The sequence below is a fragment of the Bolinopsis microptera genome, chromosome 11 (assembly GCF_026151205.1).
Source record: "Bolinopsis microptera isolate Bmic1 chromosome 11, MBARI_Bmic_1.0, whole genome shotgun sequence".
NCBI classification, from domain to species: domain Eukaryota; kingdom Metazoa; phylum Ctenophora; class Tentaculata; order Lobata; family Bolinopsidae; genus Bolinopsis; species Bolinopsis microptera.
This window is the reverse complement of record NC_087082.1, coordinates 10,376,752-10,401,681: the sequence shown is the minus strand read 5'-3', so window position 1 is coordinate 10,401,681 and position 24,930 is coordinate 10,376,752. Positions and strand designations below refer to the sequence as shown.

Below are 24,930 nucleotides of genomic sequence, written 5' to 3'. Positions count from 1 at the left end.
CATGATACACTTGATTGGTGTGAGCTTAATTTTGCCACAAATGAGCTCAAGTTCTGATTTATGTGAGTTACTAAAATGACCATATATCTTTTCTCATACATACAACCACTGCACTCCAACCAAAAACATTACTTACACCATACTCCACAAATGATATATATATATATACACAAACACACTAGTACCGAGCAATCGCACTGTAAAACATGCTCACGATACACTCAAAATTGGAAATATTCAACGGCTTGTATATGAAACTTACACTTACACTCAGTGTACACCCAGTGTTAACTAGTATTACACACTGGTAAACTCTACGTAACGCACGAAAATAATAATTTTATGGCGTTTTCATTGTCACATCTCACGTCGACGGGATTAAACGCGCGCGCGCGTAACATCTTATCTTACTGCTATCTCAACGAATAAACACACAACGACTCTGACAATTGACCGACTACTTAACGATTGTGAGTTATGACGGACTTAACTGTATGGGTCAACTACTAAAACTGCATTGTATACTATCTTAATCATTATACTGGACATGAGATGACGAAGTATCTTGAGCAGCACTTTATACCTCCACTTAGAACTTGATTAGTCACGAACAATAGAATCATTATAAATCAATACAATAAAACATCTTGATCAATAAATGCCTAGCAGCACCAGACAGCAGCCGTGTACCTTTTTCGACTCCACGGAGTCCCTGATGGACTTTTGTTTACTTTTGTTAATAATTTGACCGCAACCTTTCTTTCTCGAAACACAAATCCTACTGTACTTCATTACAGTATTAAGATAATATAAAGCAAATCATGTGAATATATGACTACGAAATAGATCTATAGATTTGTCCATAATATTTAATACCGTATTGATGGTTTTGAATTTTGTATATTGAATTTTAATGTGAAGCGTTTACTCTTCCCCCTCGGCAATTAATTAGAAAGTTAGATTAATGACAATAATTGCCAAATGACGTAGTAGATACAGATGTTCAATGTTGTAGAGTGATTTCAAGAGTAGTGGTCCACAGGGGTCCGAAAAAGCCGTACAGGCACTTGGGTCCTTATCCTTGTCACTAGTCCCAATTGGATTCACTTTACACAAAACATGAACGTTTACAATTTAGACGTACACATTGGCACGATATTTATTAGAAAGCAAACAGTATAAAATAATACGTGCGTGCGCGGCTTGAGCCGCGCCGCATAACAATTTATGCGTTTAGGGGCTGGAGTACGCGTGTTTACAGATTAATGAATTTTGCATTGTAAATATTTAAAGTTGACGATATATTATGATTTAATAGTAAATTTTTCAAAGCTGGCTTTGGACTTAGGTAAAATAATAACGTATTTATTTAAAAGAAAAAACCACGGATAGTTTTAAATTTACATAGTCGTATAACTATAATCAAGTTAATCCTGTTTTCAAGAATGCGCGGCTTTGGCGGCCAGTTATTGACTTGTACATAAAATTGAATTTTAAATAGAAATGTGAATGTATTAAAATTTAAAACTTTCAAAACGGAGGCTTATAAATATTATTTTACTATTATTGTAAAATAAAGGATAAAATTTTAAATTTGTTTCACTAAAAAAAATTTGTTTCACTTTATTGTATAAATTCTTTTTCTGTCTCTCGTGGCTATTGTACATAGTAGTTGGAGATCCAAGAGCCTTATTGGAAGGAGCTTGAGCATGAAATACTCTTACATCTAAAAATGCCCTTTCCAATGGGTTCCATACACTCCTAGCACTAACATCTAATCTAGCTCCATCTGCTTTGTTGGCCCCTGCAGGAAGTTCTCTCCCGTTGACAGGAATGAAGAGAGGTTCAGTGGTAACATCTTTACAGCCAGCAGTTTCTAATAGCTCTGCTATCACATCCCTCAATGAGTTGTGGCGAAGAGATACATATCCACCCCTTTTGCATGCTCAAGTTGTATCTGTATTGATTTACAACTCAAATAATTGGAGTCCTAAGAAAGCAACCATGGAGAAAATGGACACACTCCATCGTAGACACCTCAGGTCCATTTTAAACATCAAATGGCCAAAAGGTATGATAAGCAACAAAGCGTTGTATGAAAGGTGCAAAGTTGAAAAGGTATCCAAGCGTATTGAACACCAGCGGTGGAAGATGTTTGGACACATTCTCAGGAGTATGGAGAACACCCCAGCCCAAACGGCTCTCTCTTTTCCTATTGAATCAGATAATTTATTCATTGGAAGATTGGGGAGACCTAGAATGAACTTGTTATCGGTTTTAAGAAGTGATTTAAATAGTAGAAATTTGCAAATGACAACTTGTATGAATTGAACGAAATTAGAGATATAGCTGCATGCAACAGATGTTGGTAAAATCATTTTCAAGGGTACAGTTTACCGCATTAAGGTATTTTTAAAAATCATTTTTGTCGGTAAGATCCTGTTTTATAATAATAATAATAAAATATTTGTTCCTAATATTTAAGACCGTCGACGAGTCCAGCTCCGTGCGCGTCTTGGTAAGTTATAAATCTATAATGGTTTCATTTCAATAATTTCATTTTGTGAAATAGTCACTTAATAGTTACCAATAACTTTAAAGCGCGCGCTACTTCGAAGAAATTGTTAAAAATATCATCTGTCAAAAATATCATAACAATTTTTTTAAATGCGAAGTAGCGCTGGATTAGTTTATTAACATATTTTGATGAAAAAGTAATACGTTTTTACAAAATTTATAATATAAATTGAAATTGTAGCGCGATGCGGTGCTGAGCCGCGCCGCGCACTCAATTATGCTCCGTTAGATCGGCGAAATGCGCTACTGGGCTGCAAAGAATTGACCTCGTCAATTAAAAATTGGAACTGAAATTTATTTATACTGTGATTACAGTTCAACCAATGATACATTTATAAGTTTTTAATTGAATTTTTATATAGGGTCCCGGTCATTGTTATATTGTATATATTATGTGTATATTGTTTGAATTAAAACATTGTAGGTTTACAACCTACCAGGACGCGCGCCGAGTTGGACTCGTATATATATGGAACAGATATTTTACGAGTATCACCCGTTAAATTAAAACACAGTTTAAGATACAATATTATGAGCAAGTTTGAAAAGAAATGTTTTCAGATACACTTTAAAATAGTCCAATGTCGTGTGTCGTACAATTTTTAATTTCAAATGTCAACTCATTCCATAATTCAGGGCCAACTTTCTAAAACGATCTTTTTCCATATAGCGTATGCACCCTAGGATCAGTCAAATAGATAAATCTATTGCTCAGGATTTACGATTGTGCTCTGCCAATTGCATCACTTGATTTAATTTATTGTATATAGTAAGATGTTGACCATTGTTAATGGTCTGGCCCGGCGCGCGCTACTTCGTAGCACTTGCCGTCGAGAAGAAAGCGACGCGCGCTACTTCGAAGAAATTTAGACGAGTAACATCCGTCAAAGTAAAATGGAGTACCACACTGGCCAGAGGTACTCGGATGCTGTAGGATACATTAAAAAGCGCCTTCGCTTTGAAATCCTAAGAACAACAGTGATTTCTCTCCGTGGAGACAGAGGTGCGAGAAAAAACATTGTTGATATTTATATCAAGTTAAGATCTAGACTGTTTATAAACAGTTTAGATCTTAACTTGGAGCCACAAGGCCAAGGGTAATTTTAGATTGTTTAGGAAACTTTTTTAATTCTTAAAGGGTAGATTTTATATAGGGTCATTGCTATATTATGTGTATATTGTTTGAATAATTTTATATTTTTTATTTAATATATACTGTTTGACATTTTTCACCAAATAGATAAGATAAAATCAAATCAAATCAAATCAAAATATAATGACACAAACATCATCACACATCATCAAAAATATATCTACTAAAGTTTTAAAATTATCTTAAATCTATTGGCCTAAACAACCAAGTTAAAATGAATCTAATTTACATACTTTCCACTACTATATAAGTTGATAAAGCGTTTTTTAGCAACATGAGGATTACAAACAAGATGTTTGTTCCAATATGGTCTCACCCTCTCCGGAAGAAAAGAACTGTGGACTTTCTTCATTTTGCTGCTACTTTTACTGCATCTACTGTTTGATACCACATTAAGACCAGATCTGCTCATACTGAACAAACCAGCTCCGTGATTGGCCAAACCACTTATCATTTTAAAAGATTCAATGAGTCAAAGATTATAGTTTGCAAATTTAAACATATTACTTGAATAATCTGGTCCCATATCATTAAGACACTTACAAACAATGGGAAATAACCTTAAACATTTACAAATATATTTGAAACTAGGAAAGATAATATCATTTAAGTACAATTTATGGAGAAGGAGATATGGGAACTATACAGTTTCAAAGTCATTGATATTGAGTTAGAGGTAATTGTTTAGGTCGAGAGGTCAGGAAATAAAAATCACTATCCTGATTAAGCCTTAAGGTCTAGTAAAAAACATACCATGCCACACAATCGAATCATAGCATAATCAATGGATCCCTTAAAGATGGATGGGCATAATTTTTATTTAAGATTACAATTACCAATCTTGGATAGGTGAAGCAATATGAAGCAAAGTGTGGAAGAGGCTCTGATCTCTTTGGGTAACTTTGGAACCCTACAATTGATAACGACTGCTGTTTTTTCTCTGTACCAGTTCATTGCTTGTGTAGTTGCGTTTTCTGTGTCTATTACTCTGAAGGTAAGACACATACCAATGAAGGAGATTTGGAGTTTTAGCAAAATGGTAGACCTGTTTAGATGCTAAATAGGATCATTACTGGTTGAATGTTTCAAGAAGGTTTACAATTTTTTACCAACAAATTAGCACCACTCCAGAGTGGTCATCTGTTTCGTTTTTATTGAAAAGAAAGCTAATAACGATAACTTGCTCTATATACAGGTACCAGACTGGGAGTGTGCAACAGAAAAATGCACAGATATATTGCGAGATAACAAAGCTGACAGATTAACGGCTTTCTGTCAACTCAACCCTTCTGATTACAAGTAATTAGTCACTAGATATTTTGTGACTTCATGATCCCAAAAGCTATATTTTAGGTCAGATGTATACAGCTGAACTTGTAAAACAGTACACATTTAATTGTAATCAATTCAGATGGGCAGACCGTACAAACATAGCAACAGAGTACAGTGTGTTCTGTTCTACCGCGTATCTAGCTGCTCTGTCCATATCGTACTATTTTGTGGGCTATGCAGTGGGCACCACATCACTTGGGGTCCTTGCAGACAGGTTTATGCTTCATTACATTGTGTTTATGGACAAGCGTTCATAAATATGTTTTAATACTGTGTAGTACTCATTAAATAGTTTAAAAGTAGTGGTTAGTTACAGTAAAACTTATAGTTGTCACCATGATAATTTGTCAACATGTTCTCGTTCCTGCTAATATTTTCAATTCCACTGTACAATATATGGAAATTAAACTTCACATCAATTGAACTAACAAAAAAACATCTCCTCCCAGATATGGTAGAAAGCGAGTAGTTGTACCTGTACTGCTGATCTACACTGGTATAACCGGACTGGTTGCCAGTTCCACCTCATACCACCAGTTTCTCCTGCTCAGAGGTATTAGTGGAATGTTACACGGTGGACTTCAGAATGTAACTCACGTTCTGCAGGCTGAACTTATTCCGCCCAAGTGAGTTAAATCTTATTATAAGAGTTTTATTTTGATATATTTTGTATATTTAAGGGCTTGTTGGTCCAGTCAATGGATTGATTACTACACATATTAATTATTATGTCAATGCTTTAGAAATGAAATAAAGTTTCCCAAACAATTTAGTTGCCTCAATAGAACTTCAGACTCTTTTTCCCAAGTAAATTGGCTGGTGATTTTAAAGAGTACTAAAAATAAAAACTAGAATATACCCAAATCTTTTGCAAACATTTCGAACTTTTTATCGATGTCTATTTTGAGCAGTTCATGTTCATGCTAATGAGTCCATGGTTGGATGTTGGTCCACCGTCACCGTACTGTCGGTACTTTAACCAGCAGTGTCCAGTGGAGTTAATCCTTCGCATTTTCCGATGTTGTTTTTGTCGGTGACAAGGCTAGTCAAGTCCGCTCCCCCAAAGTCAATGTTTGTATGCACACACCTGGAATGATTATAATGATAGGATACAAGGATACAAGGATACAAGGATACAAAAGTGATAATTATTTTATTGAATTCACAATAGTTATAATTCTGAAATAATTTAAGGTTACACAATTCTAGTTATTTGGACACGTTCATTTGAGTTTGAGGATATTGGTAAACAAAAATAATAGCGTTTTTGACGATAGTGGCTTAATTTTGACTTCTATTAACCTAGCACGTTCAGAAGTTCTGAACATTAGCCACGTAACCCATACTCCCATATGCACCGCTCAGAAAGAAAATCTATTGTTGTTAGGCACTATAATGTTTCAAATGTCACATTTTGTGTGACTTAGTTAACTGCAGTTACCTAATTATCATTCCTTGGTCTGAAATATAGTAAATTAGGTCAATCTAACAATTATGATACAACATCAAGGTTAATGGGCACGGATCGAACGGTTACATGGCAATATTTGGGTAACTTTGTCACACTCATGATACCATACCTCTATTCTACTGTGAGGTGTCCTAAAAACCCTTTCAACTAATTATTTGATGGTTGCTCTACCAATCATAGCCCTAAAATATGTTGTTCTGAATAGTTAGCTAATACAGGCACTCGGTTATTGGGAAATGAGGTTAATTCTGTCACAATATATGAAATTTAAAATTTTGGGCGAATTATTTATATCTGATTTTGGTTTGAAAGGCGGGAAAATTTTATATGATGACAATGTAGTTGATGCAAGTTAAGATCAGTTGACGTTTACATTGTCACAAAAAAGTATACGAAATCGTAAATAGATTAAAAACAATGATTATAGAATGAAATAGTCTCTTATAATAACTCTTATAATAACTGATGTGACAAAGTAAACATGTCTTGCCCCTATTTTGAAGATCTATATTCTATACCTCTATTAGAATATTGTCCAGAACATCAGAGCTTAAGTTTAACAATTTTAGGTTAAATTTGTCAAAGTCACTAAAAATGTGACAAAATTAACTTTTCATGCCCCAACAATTTCAAGATAGTGTGTAAAAATTAGCATAGGCTGCTTTATTACCTATATAAATCAATCCAAACTACAAAAAAATATATGTTAATGTGATGTCGACGATTACCTAACTCTTATAATAACTGATGTGACAAAGTAAACTTGTCTTTCCCCTATTTTGAAGATCTATAACTCTATTAGAATTCAACATTCTTTCAGAAACGATTGGAAGAATATTGTCCAGAACATAGAGCTCAATTTTAAAAATTTAGATTCATTTGTCAAAGACATTGAAAATGTGACAAAATTAACTTTCCCTGCCCCAACAGTATCAAGATAGTGTGTTAAAATTGGCATAGGATTTATTACAGGTATATTAAAGTATTAATCGATCCAAACTACGAAAAATATCTTTTAATTTGATGACGATTACCTAACTCTTATAATAACTGATGTGACAAAGTAAACATGTCTTGCCCCTATTTTGAAGAACTATACCTCTATTACTATGTTACTTTATCATCAAAAAAATGTCGATAAACTAGTTATTTTGCCAGCAAGGAGCTATAACAGAGTTATAATAATTTTGTGTGACGAAATTACCCTATTTTTGACCATGTAGCGGTAGTTTAATTGTGACACTGTTAACATATTACCACCTGATAATGATTTATGTGACTGGTGCATGGTACTAGCAGTGTTGTTTGATCCATAGTACGTATAATATAAGGGGTTTGAGCTGGTATCATTATTTGTTCAATTTCACACATGTTCAGATATCATCAAGATTATATTGTGACAAAGTAAGCTTGGTTGTGCCTTCTGTGTTTTAATTCCTTACGACTATATAATATAATAACAATTCCCAGCACTTCCAGGCCATCAAATAAACTTACACTACCCATCATTACTTAGCAGGGTGCCCTAAACATTCATCACATATTTTCTTTAATGTGTGACAGAGTAAACCTGAATGCACCATCTAACTAAAAAAGTCGTCAAATATGTAGGTAATGGTCATATGTACCCATCCAATCAACTGGACACTCAAAAATTTGGTCAAAAACGGCAGCAAGGGGTCCATATTTACTCCGTCACATGTTTATAGTGTGACAATGTAACCATTTCCGTGCCGGCCGTATTTAAGCGATATCTTATCACCTGATTAAGATATCGTTATGTGACAAAGTTAGCCTAGAGGATGAGACGATTATCCTAACCATCAAGGGTTTAAGTAATTTCATAGTGTGACAAAGTCAACTACACTGTGCCTTTTAATAGGGTCACTTATATTTACCAATATCCTCAAACTCAAATGAACGTGTCCATTTACAAATGTGTAGGGATAAAATAGAAATGTTTTATAATACTATTTTTGAGGTCCTATAGCATTATGCATTGGCCAGTATTTGAGTGGAAATCTGGGCTCTTATAGTAGGCTGAATCTGGTGGTTCAGGGTAATGTTTGTGATTGTGGTGAGTGAGATCTGGCTCCTGGTCTGGTTTTTTATAAAGGGATGCAAAGAAGTCATGGAAGCTAGCTAAATCAAATTTGTCAAGTAAGGGGCTAGTGTCATGTTCTTGTTTAAGCCGTTTAAATTTTTTCCAGTCGAGTATGTGACCTTCTTCTATAGCTTCATTTAACTTCTTAAGGAAAGCTACTTTCTTACTGTTTACAAAATTGCTATGCTTGTTGCGTTGCTTAAAGTATTCTCGTCTGAGGATACTGTTACAGTGCTTACTACCAAGCCGGTTTGCTAGCCTATTTAGGTTCCGCCGCGAGGAGTTGACTTGTGGGTCGAACCATTTCTTACGGGCAGAATTTTTGGGAGGCTTTTTCACTTTTAAGGCTATATCAGCAGCACTGTGGAGACATTTTATGACTGCATCGTTCAGTTCGTGATTGCCCTCCAGAGTACTGCTAAATTCATTTGTCACAATGCTTTCCAGATTGTTGATAATTTCGGGCGAGGTAAGGGCTTTTTTAAATAGTGAATGGGAGGTGTTGCTATCCCACTTATAGCCACATGGAAAGTTAGAAAAGTCTGGGAGCTGGAAGTTTGCGACAAATGGTTCAAATGTAGTGAGTTTCAAGACTAATGGACAATGATCAGAGTATGATGTAAACTCTTTTACTTGGAGAGAGTTTACATGATCTCTTGCCCATGAGGTGATTACAAAATAGTCAACCACACTGCTTCCATTGTATTTGTGACAGGTCATTTTTCCAGTGGTGTCCCCAAGGGTACGACCATTAAGAATTTTGAGTTGGTTATTGATAACCATGTCAAGAAAGTGTTGGCAGTGGGGTTCAGATATTGTAAGGTCAGAATTATTTCTTGGTTCTTCTATGTCGTGCTCGAGTCCAATGTCGTTATAGATGTCATGGATGGCAGGTGCATTACAGGAAAGGATATAGTCTGGGAGTTTTCCAGTTCTTGCATTTGCATCGCCACACATAATAACTTCTCCCTTTTGACGTAGTCTGATACAGATAGAGTCAAGAGCAGAGAAGGTATTAGCAGTATAATCTGGATTCTTCTTGACATAGGACGAGTATGCAGGGCTAATATAATAACATACCAAAAATAGGTCAAAATCAAGTTTAAAAAAGTTCTTGTCCAGTTTAACAACAATAATGTCATCAGATTCATTACAAAGCACACTAGAGACACCTTTTCTTAGGTCATTTTCAGCAAGAATGCAGACCCCTCCTGAGCGTGAATTTTTGCGGTTGCTATTAAAAGAGAGGTATCCTTCAATCTTAACTTGCTTCTTTGTTTCTTGGAGACAAAGAATGTTAGCTTGTTTGAGGATTGACAAAAATTCGCTATTTTCAAATTTGTTAGACCCGTCTCCTGTGCTGTCCTGGATGTTCCAGGACATCACAGCGACTTGATCTCGTGATACTTGTTTTTTCTTGAATTTTAGGGTTAATCTAACGCTCTGTAGGGGGCTGCTTTCTAGGGGATCTCATACCAAAGGCACGGTATAGGCCAAGTTTAATATTCAAACAAAGTTTTTTCAAACCATACTCTGAGACATGGAGTTGGTCCTCCTTCAACGGGTTAGGAGAGTCTTGGGATGACTCAGCAGCAGAGATGGCACGGGAAAAGTTTCCAGTATTGTTTACAGTATATAGGCGGCGGTAAAAGTCACTTAACCCTCTTTTAGCTGAGACAAATTGTGTTATTTCGGAGACAAATTGGTTGGTAAGTTCACTGATTAATCCAGGGGTTGGGGTGGGTAGGGAGATGACAACCTTTGCGCTGGAGCTCGAGAGGAGTTGATATGATCATTTATTTGGAATCAAGACAGCTGAAGAGGCATTTTCTTATCACAGATCTACTATTTTATCTGTTTTCTGTAATTACAAACAATATTTTCAACAATCTACGAGCTACCTTATGTAGAAATTGAAAACCCGTGGTGACAGAGAGGAAGCTAATAGTTTAAAAAATAATGATAAAATGCCATACAGTAATCTTTTCACGTGTACGCTTCCATCTTCGATACTATGCAACTTCATATTTCTAATCTAATTTACACGTGGGCGATCATACAAACAAAGAGAAACTTTCTCATTATAAGTTAGATATACGATTTACCCTGAAACTGAATGTTGTAAGTCCGATTTAGGGCACTCCATGTTGAGACTGACAAGGCCGCCCTTGCTGACAGGTCCTCTACCTCCGCTCCTTCTATGTTTCAGATAGCAGCTTGTGGTCGATGCCGTATATGTTAAAGACTGACATCTCTCAGTATCCCGACAGAACTGTTCACACTGATCGAATGTGTTCGCAGTTCTTCTTCCCAGATCAGCTCCCGGATAGTCCACCTCCTGCTTCATGCAACTCTGATCCACTTTGTTGGAACAGTCCATGTTGACGCTCATCAGTCCACTTACAATTGTTGGACCGCTGTTTCCTCCTCGTCTGAACTTTAGCCAGCATCTCATATCTGACGGGCGGTAGGTTACTGATTTACAGTACCTGACAGCTTTGCAAACATTAGTGCAGTCTTCCAGTCTAAACTTTATTAGGTTCCATGAGTCAGCTCCAGCATAGTCCACATCTTCACGAACACAGGAATATTAGCTCTCCTGGAACAGAGTAACAAGGAGAAAAATGGAAACGAATGCGATTGACGACATCTTGAAATAACCTTTTAAATGGTCCGTTGTAGTGATGGCACATTTAACGGTCAAATTATTATTGGGTTATCCATCGATTTATTATTTTATCGCGTACAGACTAAATTTTAATTAAGTTATTTCGGTTTACGTTTGTTTGAAGTGGGTACGAAGTCGTCCAGATAAGGCGCTCTAGTAACCATTTTTAATAAGATCTTTTCCTCTTCTCAATAAAAAAAACAAAGGTTGCTCTTTAAGCTTTTATCTGCACTTAATCGTATAACACGGATGTTAACTGCTAAGTGACAAACCAAAATTCGAAAATGAATCTTCCTCTCTTTTAAAATACAGTTAGCTCGCGCAGCGATAAATTAAATCTGTAAAATGGGCACGAAACCATTCAGATGAAATGCTCTGCTCATCATTCTTTGGTAAGTTCGTATTGTTTCACTAGATTGTGTATCTATCAATCTAAAGACAATGGCTGCTGGGTTAACTATTATCCCTGTCTCACCGGACACTACAACAAAATAGAGATTTCAGCATCGGTATAAAAACTGGAAGAAGGCATTTTTTATTGCCGAAAAACACATTTCACGTATCACATGATGGGTTATCCACCAAATTATTGGAATAGAAAAAGGATAATTTGATAAAATTTAGTAATCCTCTCTGTATACGTCAAGTTATCCCAGATTGAGACATTTACACACTACCCCTAGCATCTTACCCTAGCATTTACCCACTAGCACTACCCCTAGCATCTTACCCTAGCATTTACCCACTACCTGTTGTAATATGGTATTTAGAGATATCTTTTAGGATATCTTAGTTTTAGAATAACGTTTAAGGGACGTATAATTTAGTATGTATTTCCGGGTATATAATAACCAATGTTTTATATGTTCGTATTTGGGAGTTACACATTTTGAGTGTAAGTCGGTTGGCTGGCAGACCTACTGTCAGACTAACTGTCTGAAACGAGCCGTCCGCTCACTTTGCACCTGACTAACAGCCAGACCTGTGGTTGGTCCTCGCGGACGCAGGGTGACTGCTAGTGGAGTGCTCATTGGCGAGACGGCGTGTCACGTGGTACAAGCAAATGCGTTGTGCCGTCACGCAGTGTGGCGTGACGAGTTTTGAGAGTATACCCGAAGAGCCGGAAGTGGAGAGCTCACTTCTTAGTTGCCCCTTAATCATTTTAAGGGATTCAAATTGACGGTAGCCAGTCTTACTGAGCACTACCAGCTGTGATTAGACACGTCGAGTGATCTATAATCACGTCAATTGATTAGAGCGAACACTTGGAGGTTTTTATCTGTTGACGTTCACTTTGTATTACTTTTCCTTTATATTTAATTAGATCCTTTTTAGTTACTCGTTTCATTTCTACTATTCGGTACGCCCTGCCGTTCGTGCTACGTGACTAGAGCTTGACTAGCATACACTAAATACCAAGAAACGCGGTTTTCTATATCTGGAGGCCACTTTTAGTGTTGCTATATTCTCGCTCGTGATCCTTCTATTATCACCTATATTCAGTATAGTTTCGATTAGATCCTAACGTTGTCATTTGCTAAGCTAAGTTCAGTGTACGTCGCAGTGCAGAGAATTACGTGGAGATTGTTCGAGATCCTCAGTACTTCCTACTAGACTTGGTAAGTGTTGCTACACATTTTGTGGTACCTGTATATTCCAGTTGAGTGCGATCGTTTTGACGAGCACCTAGTTTACAGCCGCTTGTAGACTTCAGTACGTTATTACCTAGATTGTTAGTGAGATTTGCGTAAGTTTAGCAACCTTACTTTTCGTACATCTACTCAGGAGTGATAGACCTAGAAGTTACAGTTCCAGTAAAGCTAAGTAAAGTCTCGACTAGAAGATTTTCCAGCAACGTGAAGAATACGCCAGTTCCAGTACTTATCTATCTATTTGTAAGTGTACCTTTTTACATTTAGACACGGTTTTAGCATGTGTGAGAATAATACAGCTGAACTGGAGTGGGCGACGTCAATTATCGAGTCAAGCATAAATAAGACTATGGAGGAGATAGATGGTTTAGATACAGATAGCCATGACATTTCCGATTTAGAGAAGGAGTTGAATTCAGCCTTAGAATGCCTGCAGAATAAGATTGATAATGTACGGCCAGAACCACTTAGCACAGTTACTAAGTTTAGAAACGTGAACATCGGGGATGATTTTGACAACAGTATGATAACTCCATTGAATAGTTCAGTCGCTGGTCCACATTTGACGGGTGCCAAGCCTCCCAAGCCTCCTTACTTTGAAACTGGATCTAATTTCATCATATTTGCCAGACGGTTCAAGGAGCATTTGATTCTGTGTGGACATAGCGGTGGTTCTGATATTAGCACGTATATGTTGTCGTACATTCGTTGTGAATCCACCTGGGAAATACTGCAGAAAATCTCTCTTAGACCGGACGAGAGATGTAATATTGATCTTCTTATTAAGCGATACTCAGAGGAGATATTTCCAGCTACTCAATCTTGGGCCTATAGAACTGAGCTCATGTCATTGCGTCAGTGTGCTAATGAGAACTTACAGCAGTTTATTTCACGTATAGAGGAGCTTGCTTTTAAAGCCGGATACGACTGCGAGTCGAAGAGGGACGAGAGTTGTTTGCATGTTCTTGTTGTAGGAGCTCGTGACGTAGCTGTAAGGACTAAGCTATATGAAACCCAGTTACATTCATATAGAGAGGCAGTCAAACTAGCAATTCAGACTGAGCGTATCGCATTAGCTGTGAGTGGTGAACCAGGGGGTTTCACTCAGGTCCAGGATACCATTTTCGCCATTAGTAATTCTGAATTAGATGGCCAGAAAGCTAGGTTTACAGCACCTGGACAAACACGTGACCACTTTATGACGGGAAATAGACAGGAGAGTTATAGTCCTGAATGTCCCCCTTCCCATTCGGAAGTTAACCAGCGCACAGGCCGATCATGGACTCCTAATCTGGTTAGCAATAGTTTTAGGGGTGGTATGAGAAATTATGATCGTAGAAACACGTCTGTTCGGTCGCGTTATCAGCCAGCTCGCAACGTGGTTAATTCTAATAATCGGGGATCACGTAACGTTCGCTCTCAGTTAGAAGGTTGTTGGGAGTGTGGTAATAGAGGGCATTTTCAGAGAAACTGTCCGAGCAGATTTTCTGGTAATAGAAGTAGATATCAAGACAGAGGATCTTTATATCAGAGTGGTTATGGCCAACAGATTGGGAACAGAGCGTATAGACCGAACAACCAGGCGCCTTTAAACTTCTATGAGGATTGCAACGAGATTGGTGGCAGTAAGGGAAACTGCATTTTGGTTGGAGGAAATTGTGCTGGTAGATCAGCAAATTTCTTTGTGGATACGGGATCATCTATTTCTATAATTGCTGAATCATTTGTCAGATTTATAGATAAGTTTGAGAAGGTTGTGTCGTGTAATCTCAAGCTCAAGTCCTTTTCGGGAAATAGTATAAAGACTTTCGGTCAGATTAAGCTGCCAGTGATAATTGCCGGAAAATCTTTTGAGCACACGTTTGTTGTTTCTGAATTTCATGAGGCAGAGGTTCTGATAGGCATGGATTTGATGTTTGATCAGGGGATTAATATTAATGCCAGAGATAGATTGCTGTATACTAATAAGGGTTCATCATGTTTTAGAACACCACCTAAACCCACTAAGCGCTGCATGAAGGTAGTATGCAACGAGACAGTAATTATACCACCTCTCTCGGGCACTCATATACAAGGCAAATTGCTGCGACCTAGAAGTCAACGTGATGACGTTTATGGACAGTTAGAACCTCATATTAACACGGTTGTAGGTACTGGCATATTCACAGCGCACTCTCTCATACGGTCTGAGGACAACATGGTCCCTGTTAGAGTCATGAATCCTACAGATAAGCCTGTGAGGATAAGTAAGAGAACTTGGCTGGGTAAGATGAAGCCAGTAGAGTTTGGTGAGCGAGTGATGAGAGTAACCTGTGAAACGGTTAATGCGATATCATCTGATTGTTCAGTGCCAGAGGTGAGCAAGCTAGCTGACGAGGAGCCGCTAGTTAAGGAATGGGATAGAGAGAGTCTTTTCAAACAGTTGAAGACAATAATGATCTTCGGGAGACTGTGTGGGAGTATAGAACTATTTTCTCGAGTGGAGAGCATGATTTAGGTTGTTGTAATTTCTTTGAGGCACATCTCCAGCTCAAGGATAACTATAAACCTAGATGGGTTCCATCGAGAAGGATTCCGTTTAAGCAGCAGCCGGAAATGGATAGACAGATTAGAGGTTTGCTTAGATCTGGTGTAGTTGAGGAATGCCCTGACCACTCTAATTTTAATTCTCCCCTTTTCCTGGTGCCTTCAGGAGATCGCTCTAGATTAGTTGCGGATCTGAGAATGGTAAATTTAGAGCTTCAGGATGATTTGATGGAGCTGCCTAACTTGAACCACATTTTAGATAAAGTGGGCGATAAGAATCTGTATTCGACAGTGGATTTGAGTAAATCTTTTCACCAGGTTCCGTATACCAAGGAATCCAGGCATGTCACGGCGTTCATGCACAATCAGAAGAGGTATCAGTTTGCTAGAATGGTCATGGGCCTGAAATCTAGTTCAGCTACGTTTACTAGAATGGTCATGCGGCTGATAAACGGTCTGGGTATATCAGATGCGTTAGCATTCTTCATAGATGATTTACTGATATTCACACGTGATGTTAAGTCTCACATTCAGATACTCTCGGTACTTTTTGCTCGTCTTAAGTTGGGTAATCTGAAACTAACACCTCGTAAGTGCAGATTTTTACGTGAGGAGGTCGAATATGTCGGTATAACTCTAACTAAGGAAGGAGTCAGGATGAACGACTCTCGTATAGAGCATATTAAGAGTCTAGAACCTCCCAGTAATAGAGCTGAATTGCAATCAGTTTTGGGCATGTTAAACTATTCCAAGAAGTTCTGCAAGGGATACTCCGAGATAGCACGTCCCCTTTATGCTTTACTTCGGAAAAATAAGGTGTTTGAGTGGACTGACGATTGCCAGAGTGCATTTCAGAGGTTACGTGACATGTTGATATCAAGTCCTGTCCTAGCTTTTCCGGAGGTTAGCGACCCGGAAAATAGTTATGAGGTGACTCTAGATGGTTCTAAACACGCATTTGGTGGCACTTTGACTCAGTGGATCAAAGGAAAGAGGAGGGTGATTGCATACTTTTCTCGTAAGGTTCCGGACCACAAGCGGATATGGCCGCAAACTCAGATTGAATTTGAGACTTTATATCAGACTCTGAAACATTTCTCGGTTTACTTACGTGGCGTTAAAAACTTCACTGTTATCACAGATTGTCTGCCACTCTTGAATATTACGACAATATTTTCAAAGATGTCATCTTCTGTTATCAGGAAGCTTCAGGAGCTTGCTAACTATACTTTTACTATGAAGCATATCTCGGGGAAGAGTAACCAGATGTGTGATGGACTTAGTCGTTATAAGTATCAGGTTTATGGTAAATCTCGAGAAAATGTTGCGAGCATTGGTCATAGTTCCACTTTTAGTCTTGATGCTGCGTTAGAGGGAGTAAACCGGGTGAGACGTGAGCATTATAGATGTAAACACCCGATACTGTTTAAGAGGATGCAAGTATCGGTTAGCAGCGAGACTGTGGTTGATGATGATTGCAGTAATCTGATTGAGGAATCTTGCAATGAGGTGAGTGTTGAGGACAGTATGATTCCGGGGTTCTTGTTTGATGAAAATAGTGAAGACCCTAGTATTGTAAGCATTGTTCAAATTACGCCTGAAGTTGATAGCCGTCATTGCAATTGTAATCTTACCCAGGCTGATCCTATTCCTACAGAGGAAGCATCAGTAGTGGAAGCAGTGGAAATTGTTTCAGCGGTTACTAGGGATGTAAGCTCACTAGAGAGAAGGGTCAAATTTCTTAATCCTACCAATGAGCAGATTAAACAGGCTCAGAAGGATGATGATGATATTTTAAACCAGGTCTACAGTTGGGTTACCAAGGGTGAGAAGCCTGTTGCCATTCAGACTGGTAAACTGCCTCAGGAACTGTTGAGTTATTGGAAACAGTTTGATCTTATAAGTATCAAGGACGGGATACTTAGGAGACGTTGGACTGAAGTGAGGGATCCGGAGGGAAGTAGAGAGTTGATCATAGTCCCCGAATCCTTGCATGAATCTGTCCTGGACATGGTTCATAACCAGGAGACTGCACATGCTGGAGTAGAAAATTGTCTTGAGGTCTGTAAACGACATTTCTACTGGCCGAAAATGGGTGAATGTTTCAAATTATGGATCGCAGCATGTTGCAGGTGTGCAGCAAGTAAGCCACCTCAGGCGTACAATAAGGCACCCCTCAAGCACATATTGTTCCACTCCTTTAACTCAGCCATTTGTTTCGATCATATAGTTCCTGAGAAGGTTGGTGCAACACCTAGAGGGTACAAGTATATTTTGACTATAACTGATTGTTGGTCAAATTATGTGGTGGCTATTCCTACTAAGACCCAGACAGCTAAGGAGAGCGTGTCATTGATTCGTAGGTTTTGGATTGATCGTTTTGGCCAGCCTAGATTCATGATGGCGGATAATCATCCGGGTTTTAGAGCTAAGTATTTCGAGACCATAGCTCAAGCACTAGATTGCAAGTACATCCATGGCCAACCGTACGTTTCTCGTAGTACTGGAAGAGTTGAGAGAGCAAACCGTCGGTTGAATACTGCACTGAGAACCAGCTTACCACCGGGACGATACCAGGACTGGGATCTTTGGTTATCTAGAGTAGTCTTTGTGCTTAACTCATTGCGGAATCGGCACACAGGTTATTCTAGCAACAGGTTGGTGTTTGGTCGTGAGTTAAACACACCTTTAAGTCTGCTAGCTGAGAATCGTAAGGATTTCGAGCTAGAGCCTATGAAGGAGAATGAGTTTGATGTTGAAGCGTACGAGCTGTACAAGAATCTCAAGTTTATCACCAGGAAGGTGAGGGTTCAGGCTGAGCGTGATTTTTGCTATGCAAAAGAGATATCACGATAAGCACGTTAAGGGACCATTCTTTGAGGAAGGTGAGGAAGCGTTTGTTTTGATAAACTGCCCGAAACACAAGTTCGGTCCTCGTTGGGTTGGCCCGTATAAGATCTCTAAGAAGATAAACGATCACTTGTACTGTTTAGATTTGCCTGATGGAGAGAAGAAGGTGTTTAACATTGGAAAGTTAAAGAGATATGTCAGGAACAGATTTTCTAAAAAACTAGAGACTAGTTGTTCATTGCCTAAAATTGTTAGCAGGGAAGCTGAGTTGAAGACGGACTCATCAAGGCGAGATGTAGTCTATTCCGATAGTGATAGTGAAGAGGAGACAGATTTTCAACTGAGAAGAGCACCAGTTGTAGCAAGGAGAAGAGAAGTTCATCCGAAGAGGTTTCGTCTGGAGGAGGATGGTGCAGATAGCATATATAAACAACCTAGTTTTAGTTCAACTCCTAGGGCTGTTAATAGACCTGCTCAACTAGATCTGAATTCTACTAATCCTAGTTTTAGTACTGTAACACCTCTCACACATAACATTCCTTCAGGCGATAGTGTGGAAACAGTTGATAATTCTGCAGAGTTTTTCACTCCAGCTAGAGAGAGATCGGCCGCTAGAAGATCATCGAGTCCGGTTGTTGGTGAAGGAACGATGGGTCATAGCAGTTCTATGTCATATGATACAGTGGGGCACGACATTGACACAACAGGATCGCTTTCTCCTGTGGATCTAAGAAGACATGAGAGCCCTCCGAGGGAGGAGCGCAGATATAACACTAGGAGACCTGAGGAACGGAGGCAACCTGATCGTCTAGGATACAACGTTAGACTAGTTACGGATCTTATAAAACTCTTCAACCAGTAGAAGACGAGGAGATGCCCGGATAGGGAAGTACACTTACTTTGGAATCTTGTTTCAGTACAGTATAGTCTTACTCACATAGCTAGCTTTCTACTTAGTATTTAGCAGTGGAACCGTACCTTACTTAGGTATAACACGTGTTATCTTTCAGAACAGTATACTGATAGGGATATTAGGATCTTTACTCGCAACACGACTCGCTCAGGGCTGCTTTAGTGGCGGAAACGTAGAAACTTTCGAATTTATTTTGACTTCTTTGTTTGCTTGTCAAAGAAGATTTAGGGATTCGATACATCTCTATTTAATGAGGAAGACTCAACACCAAAGACTCTAAAACTTGGTGCAAAAGGGAAGTATGTGAAAGTTTTGGAAAGTTTTGAAAGATTTGTGGAAGTCAAATTCAGTTTTAACTTTAGAATTTTGAGGATTTAAATTTAATGCACAGGGTTAGGGCCGTGTATTTTATTTTTGAGACTTGACTTATTTTTAAGTTTTGGACTTTTGATGCGTGGGAGCATTGAAATTTAAATTGATTTATTGAAAAGGACGATTATTTTATTGTTTTAAAATATTCGAAAAAAATTTTTTGGGTAGAGATGTTGTAATATGGTATTTAGAGATATCTTTTAGGATATCTTAGTTTTAGAATAACGTTTAAGGGACGTATAATTTAGTATGTATTTCCGGGTATATAATAACCAATGTTTTATATGTTCGTATTTGGGAGTTACACATTTTGAGTGTAAGTCGGTTGGCTGGCAGACCTACTGTCAGACTAACTGTCTGAAACGAGCCGTCCGCTCACTTTGCACCTGACTAACAGCCAGACCTGTGGTTGGTCCTCGCGGACGCAGGGTGACTGCTAGTGGAGTGCTCATTGGCGAGACGGCGTGTCACGTGGTACAAGCAAATGCGTTGTGCCGTCACGCAGTGTGGCGTGACGAGTTTTGAGAGTATACCCGAAGAGCCGGAAGTGGAGAGCTCACTTCTTAGTTGCCCCTTAATCATTTTAAGGGATTCAAATTGACGGTAGCCAGTCTTACTGAGCACTACCAGCTGTGATTAGACACGTCGAGTGATCTATAATCACGTCAATTGATTAGAGCGAACACTTGGAGGTTTTTATCTGTTGACGTTCACTTTGTATTACTTTTCCTTTATATTTAATTAGATCCTTTTTAGTTACTCGTTTCATTTCTACTATTCGGTACGCCCTGCCGTTCGTGCTACGTGACTAGAGCTTGACTAGCATACACTAAATACCAAGAAACGCGGTTTTCTATATACCCCTAGCATCTTACCCTAGCATTTACACACTACCCCTAGCATCTTACCCTAGCATTTACACACTACCCCTAGCATCTTACCCTAGCATTTACACACTACCCCTAGCATCTTACCCTAGCATTTACACACTACCCCTAGCATCTTACCCTAGCATTTACCCACTACCCCTAGCATCTTACCCTAGCATTTACCCACTACCCCTAGCATCTTACCCTAGCATTTACCCACTACCCCTAGCATCTTACCCTAGCATTTACCCACTACCCCTAGCATCTTACCCTAGCATTTACCCACTACCCCTAGCATCTTACCCTAGCATTTACCCACTACCCCTAGCATCTTACCCTAGCATTTACCCACTACCCCTAGCATCTTACCCTAGCATTTACCCACTACCCCTAGCATCTTACCCTAGCATTTACCCACTACCCCTAGCATCTTACCCTAGCATTTACCCACTACCCCTAGCATCTTACCCTAGCATTTACCCACTACCCCTAGCATCTTACCCTAGCATTTACCCACTACCCCTAGCATCTTACCCTAGCATTTACCCACTACCCATAGCATCTGTGATACGGTTCTATGACAATAAATCTATGATCTCATCCACTCTTTACACTGCACGGTTGTTTACAAAACACGAGTTTGTAACAATTAGTTTAGTAGTCATTGTAAAATGGAAGGTATTGTCAAGATTTTTAACTGATGTTCGACAAATCACAAATATTTGCCATAGTTTTGTACATGCTTGTCACGGTGACACCATATGGGGCATATGATATCAGATATTATACAGTATCTTACTGCTTCGCAAACATTAGCATGCTGATCAATATTGTATAGTTGTATTATACTGGATTCCAGGAAGCTTACAGCACAAGAATTTGACAATCGAATAGCAAACATTATAATATATATAAAATTGTATATTATATCTTAATCGAGCTGTTATAAATCTCCGTGACAAAACTCATAACGTGACGGAGATTATACTTTATAGCTGAAAATTAAACACAAACTCCGCTAAAAACATAATAGACCACTCCTCGCATAATTCCAAAATTACTGTACTATTATATTTAACTTTGTACAAATCTACAATAAAGATAAATTATATAATATTAATAGCATAACCTCAGCTAATCGCTCCTAGTACATTAATGGACTGAAGCTGTAGATTATAAAACAGTTATTGAGACTTGGTGGTACCTGAAACGTTTCAGAGACAAAAATTTGGTAAAATGAAAAGATCTGTGAAGACGTCACGTGGTGTTGTGAAGACGTCACGTGGTGTTGTAATGACGTCACGTGGTGTTGTAATGACGTCACGTGGTGTTGTGATGAGTCACGTGGTGTTGTGATGACGTCACGTGGTGTTGTGATGACGTCACGTGGTGTTGTGAAGACTCCTAACTATTATCCCTCTCGCCAGGTACCGAAACGCGTGTAACACCATGAAGGAAGGAATGTTTGGGTTCGGCTTATCAATCTCAGCTGTGATGCTGTACTATATTACTTCCTGGAGGCTTCAGTTCGTCATCCTCTGCGTTCTCCTCGGAATTTGTGCGGTGATAGTCCAGACTATGCTTCCAGAGTCTCCCTTTTACTACGCAGGAAAAGGTCAGTTCGTAGGTGTCATAACCAAGATCAGTTAGTGAGTTTCATAATCAAGATCAGTTCGTAAATTTCGCAACTTTTTATTGAGCCACCTGCAGTTATAATAAAAAGTAATTGCCGTTTTAACACGTGAATTTTACAACAATCTATTATATTACATATCACTCAGGTGACATGGACAGAGCTCTGATCTCCCTACAGAAGATATCCCTCACAAACAAAGTCCCCCTACCTCACACCCTTATCTTAGAACGGCCCACAAAACCAGGAACCACCACTTCGTCTGAGTCCATATTCGGCATACTCCACGTGTCCATGGTAAGGAAGCTGGGTGTAGTGTCCTTGTTCTACGCCTTCTTCACCATGGCTCTGTTGCTCTACTGTTTGTCGTATCACGTGTCCGCTGTCCCCGGGGATGTGTATAATAATAGTTTTCTAATGGGGTTAACTTCTGTTCCGGCTTACTATTGGCTGTACAGGTGTGTAGACTGCAGTAGATGTGGTAGATGTGGTAGATGTGGTAGATGTGGTAGATGTGGTAAATGTGGTAGATTTAGCTATTCGTTAAGCTGATCTGTGCCTTACCTTTTAAATATTGCATAATATTATTTAAATTATAAATCATAAATGTGAATATAATTACATTACCGCGCTGATAACTTTTATCAGATTTATTCAAAGTTGTAATTAGGTTTTAACCGTGGTGCGTAATTAGGTTTTAACCTAATTACAGTTGATTAAATCTGTTAAAACAACTCCAGTCTTGTTCTATATAGAAGTTTCTACAAGTCTTTAACAGCTATACACTTCAGATACGGTGACAAGCTTGGAAGGAAAAAGTGCCTGATAAACCTGTACATGTTAACTGTGTGCAGTTTATTAGTGGCGTGGTGTGACTCACGTGGCACAGCCCTCTTCCACACAGTTACCGTCCAGTTGTTAGCGTTCGTTACCGCGCGTTCCTGCATGCTGGCTATTGCTAGTCTCATGTACTTGTACACCAGTGAGCTTTATCCTTCATCCGCTAGATCTGGTGAGTAGCATTTAAAAATGCTGGGGGGGGGGGGAGGGAGTGCACTTTGTCTGAGTAGTATCTGTGAGTGGAGTAGCATTACTACCCACTCTGATTGATTTCCTGAAGAGTCTATTTCAATTTGGGAACGTTTCTCCGGAACCAGCGACTCAAATGTGTTGTTACAATGTTACACAGTATAAAGTACTAACTGTGCACTTCTCTCAGGTCTAGTTGGACTCAGTTCCATGATAGCACGAGCGGGTGCTATCCTCTCCTCTTACGTCCTAGTCCTGGACACCTACGACCCCTCCCTTGTCTACATTATATGTGTGGTAGCTGCTGTGTTAGCACTTGTCTTGCTAGCTAGACTGCCCGATACTACAGGTATACAGCTGCCTCAGACGTTTGGTGAGTGTGATGCGCTCTTCCAGGGTCAGGTTGGGGGTCCTGTGGAGGATCTCAGCAGGATGGCTTGATTTATAATTAATTATTAATAATGATTAATTAATGGTATTTAACTGTAGCTTGTTATAATTCCTATATTATGGTGTGGAGGGTTCGAAATTGTAGGTGCTTGAGTTGTGAATAAGATGAGAATATTGGATTGTTTGTATATAACCTGTTTGGATACAGGATGCAGATAGTTTTAATAGTTGTGATGGTTTAAGGTGTATATATTAGGTTCTTTCATATTGTTATATTGAACTTCAGTTGGATTGTTAACTTGCCTTCCAAAAATGAAAACCACTCGGTTACAGTTTACACCCCATTTAAAGGTTTTGCATGCTTAAAGATAGTTTTTAATAAAGATCAGGTCCAAATTCAGTTTTAAGAACGATTCAAGTAATTTTGTTTTAAATGCAGATAACTTAGTTGCCTTGTTGGAGCTTGTCTAACTGCATTGGTAGATTCAAGTAATTTTGTTTTAAATGCAGATAACTTAGTTGCCTTGTTGGAGCTTGTCTAACTGCATTGGTAATACAATTTTTTCAAATTGTTGATAATTTAATATAAAAGCATTGAAACATTTTACTAAATATAGTTTGCGCTGTAACCCACTTTTGGAAGGTAAGATTCTGTATCGTATAATATTTAAATGATATATTAATTGCAGAGAAACGTATAAATGTTTATTAGACAACTGGGTACCTTATTAAAAATAAATCACTTTGTTGATTTTTTTTATGTTGATTACAGTTTTCAGCTGGCTTTCTCAGAATTCCGGGTCGCCATATTTTCGTATTATATTTTTAATAAAATCAGATAGTTTGATTGGATGTTTGAGAACAGATTGATATTATAGGCGTTTTTCTATAAAGAAATATATTTGCTTGAAGACTGAAGAGGAGTCTTTTTCAGAGTTAATGACGAAATATTGTTTTAATAATATTGCATACTAGTGTATAAATATAGCTTATTGTCATACTATTTGGTGCGTGATTATTTGATATCGAGAATCTTTTTAATCAGATGGTTCTTTTTTAGTTTGCTTTATTTGTTTCTGTCAAAATGCGTTATCTTTCTTGACAGAGTTTTTGATTGTCGTCTTTAAAATCGTTGATTGTTCAATAATTTAACCGATATTCTTATATATATTACTGTGATTTGTGATTATAATCCTGTATTAAATATTTGTTAGCTTTTCTAATTGAACCATTTGTTTTCATCCGCCCAAGAATTTTTCACATCTCAATGATTTGATTACGTTTCAAGATTAAAAACGCTATACAATTTAACAAATTGGTTGTCATTTTACATCGTTGTAGATTTAAATTTCTAAATTTCCGATTCTACATTATATTATCTAATAATAATA

The 24,930-nt window shown here is 38.3% G+C and overlaps 1 protein-coding gene across 1 annotated transcript; it reads left to right on the top strand.

Moving 5' to 3' along the window:
• The first annotated feature begins 4,213 nt into the window (after window positions 1-4,213).
• Window positions 4,214-24,742, top strand: LOC134822787 (solute carrier family 22 member 15-like). The gene is made up of 8 exons (XM_063834042.1): window positions 4,214-4,724; window positions 4,926-5,029; window positions 5,142-5,276; window positions 5,512-5,688; window positions 21,915-22,102; window positions 22,269-22,578; window positions 22,912-23,132; window positions 23,340-24,742. The coding sequence occupies exons 1-8, from the start codon at window positions 4,590-4,592 to the stop codon at window positions 23,588-23,590; spliced, it is 1,521 nt and encodes a 506-aa protein (XP_063690112.1). The 5' UTR covers window positions 4,214-4,589; the 3' UTR covers window positions 23,591-24,742.
• The last annotated feature ends 188 nt before the right edge of the window (window positions 24,743-24,930 follow it).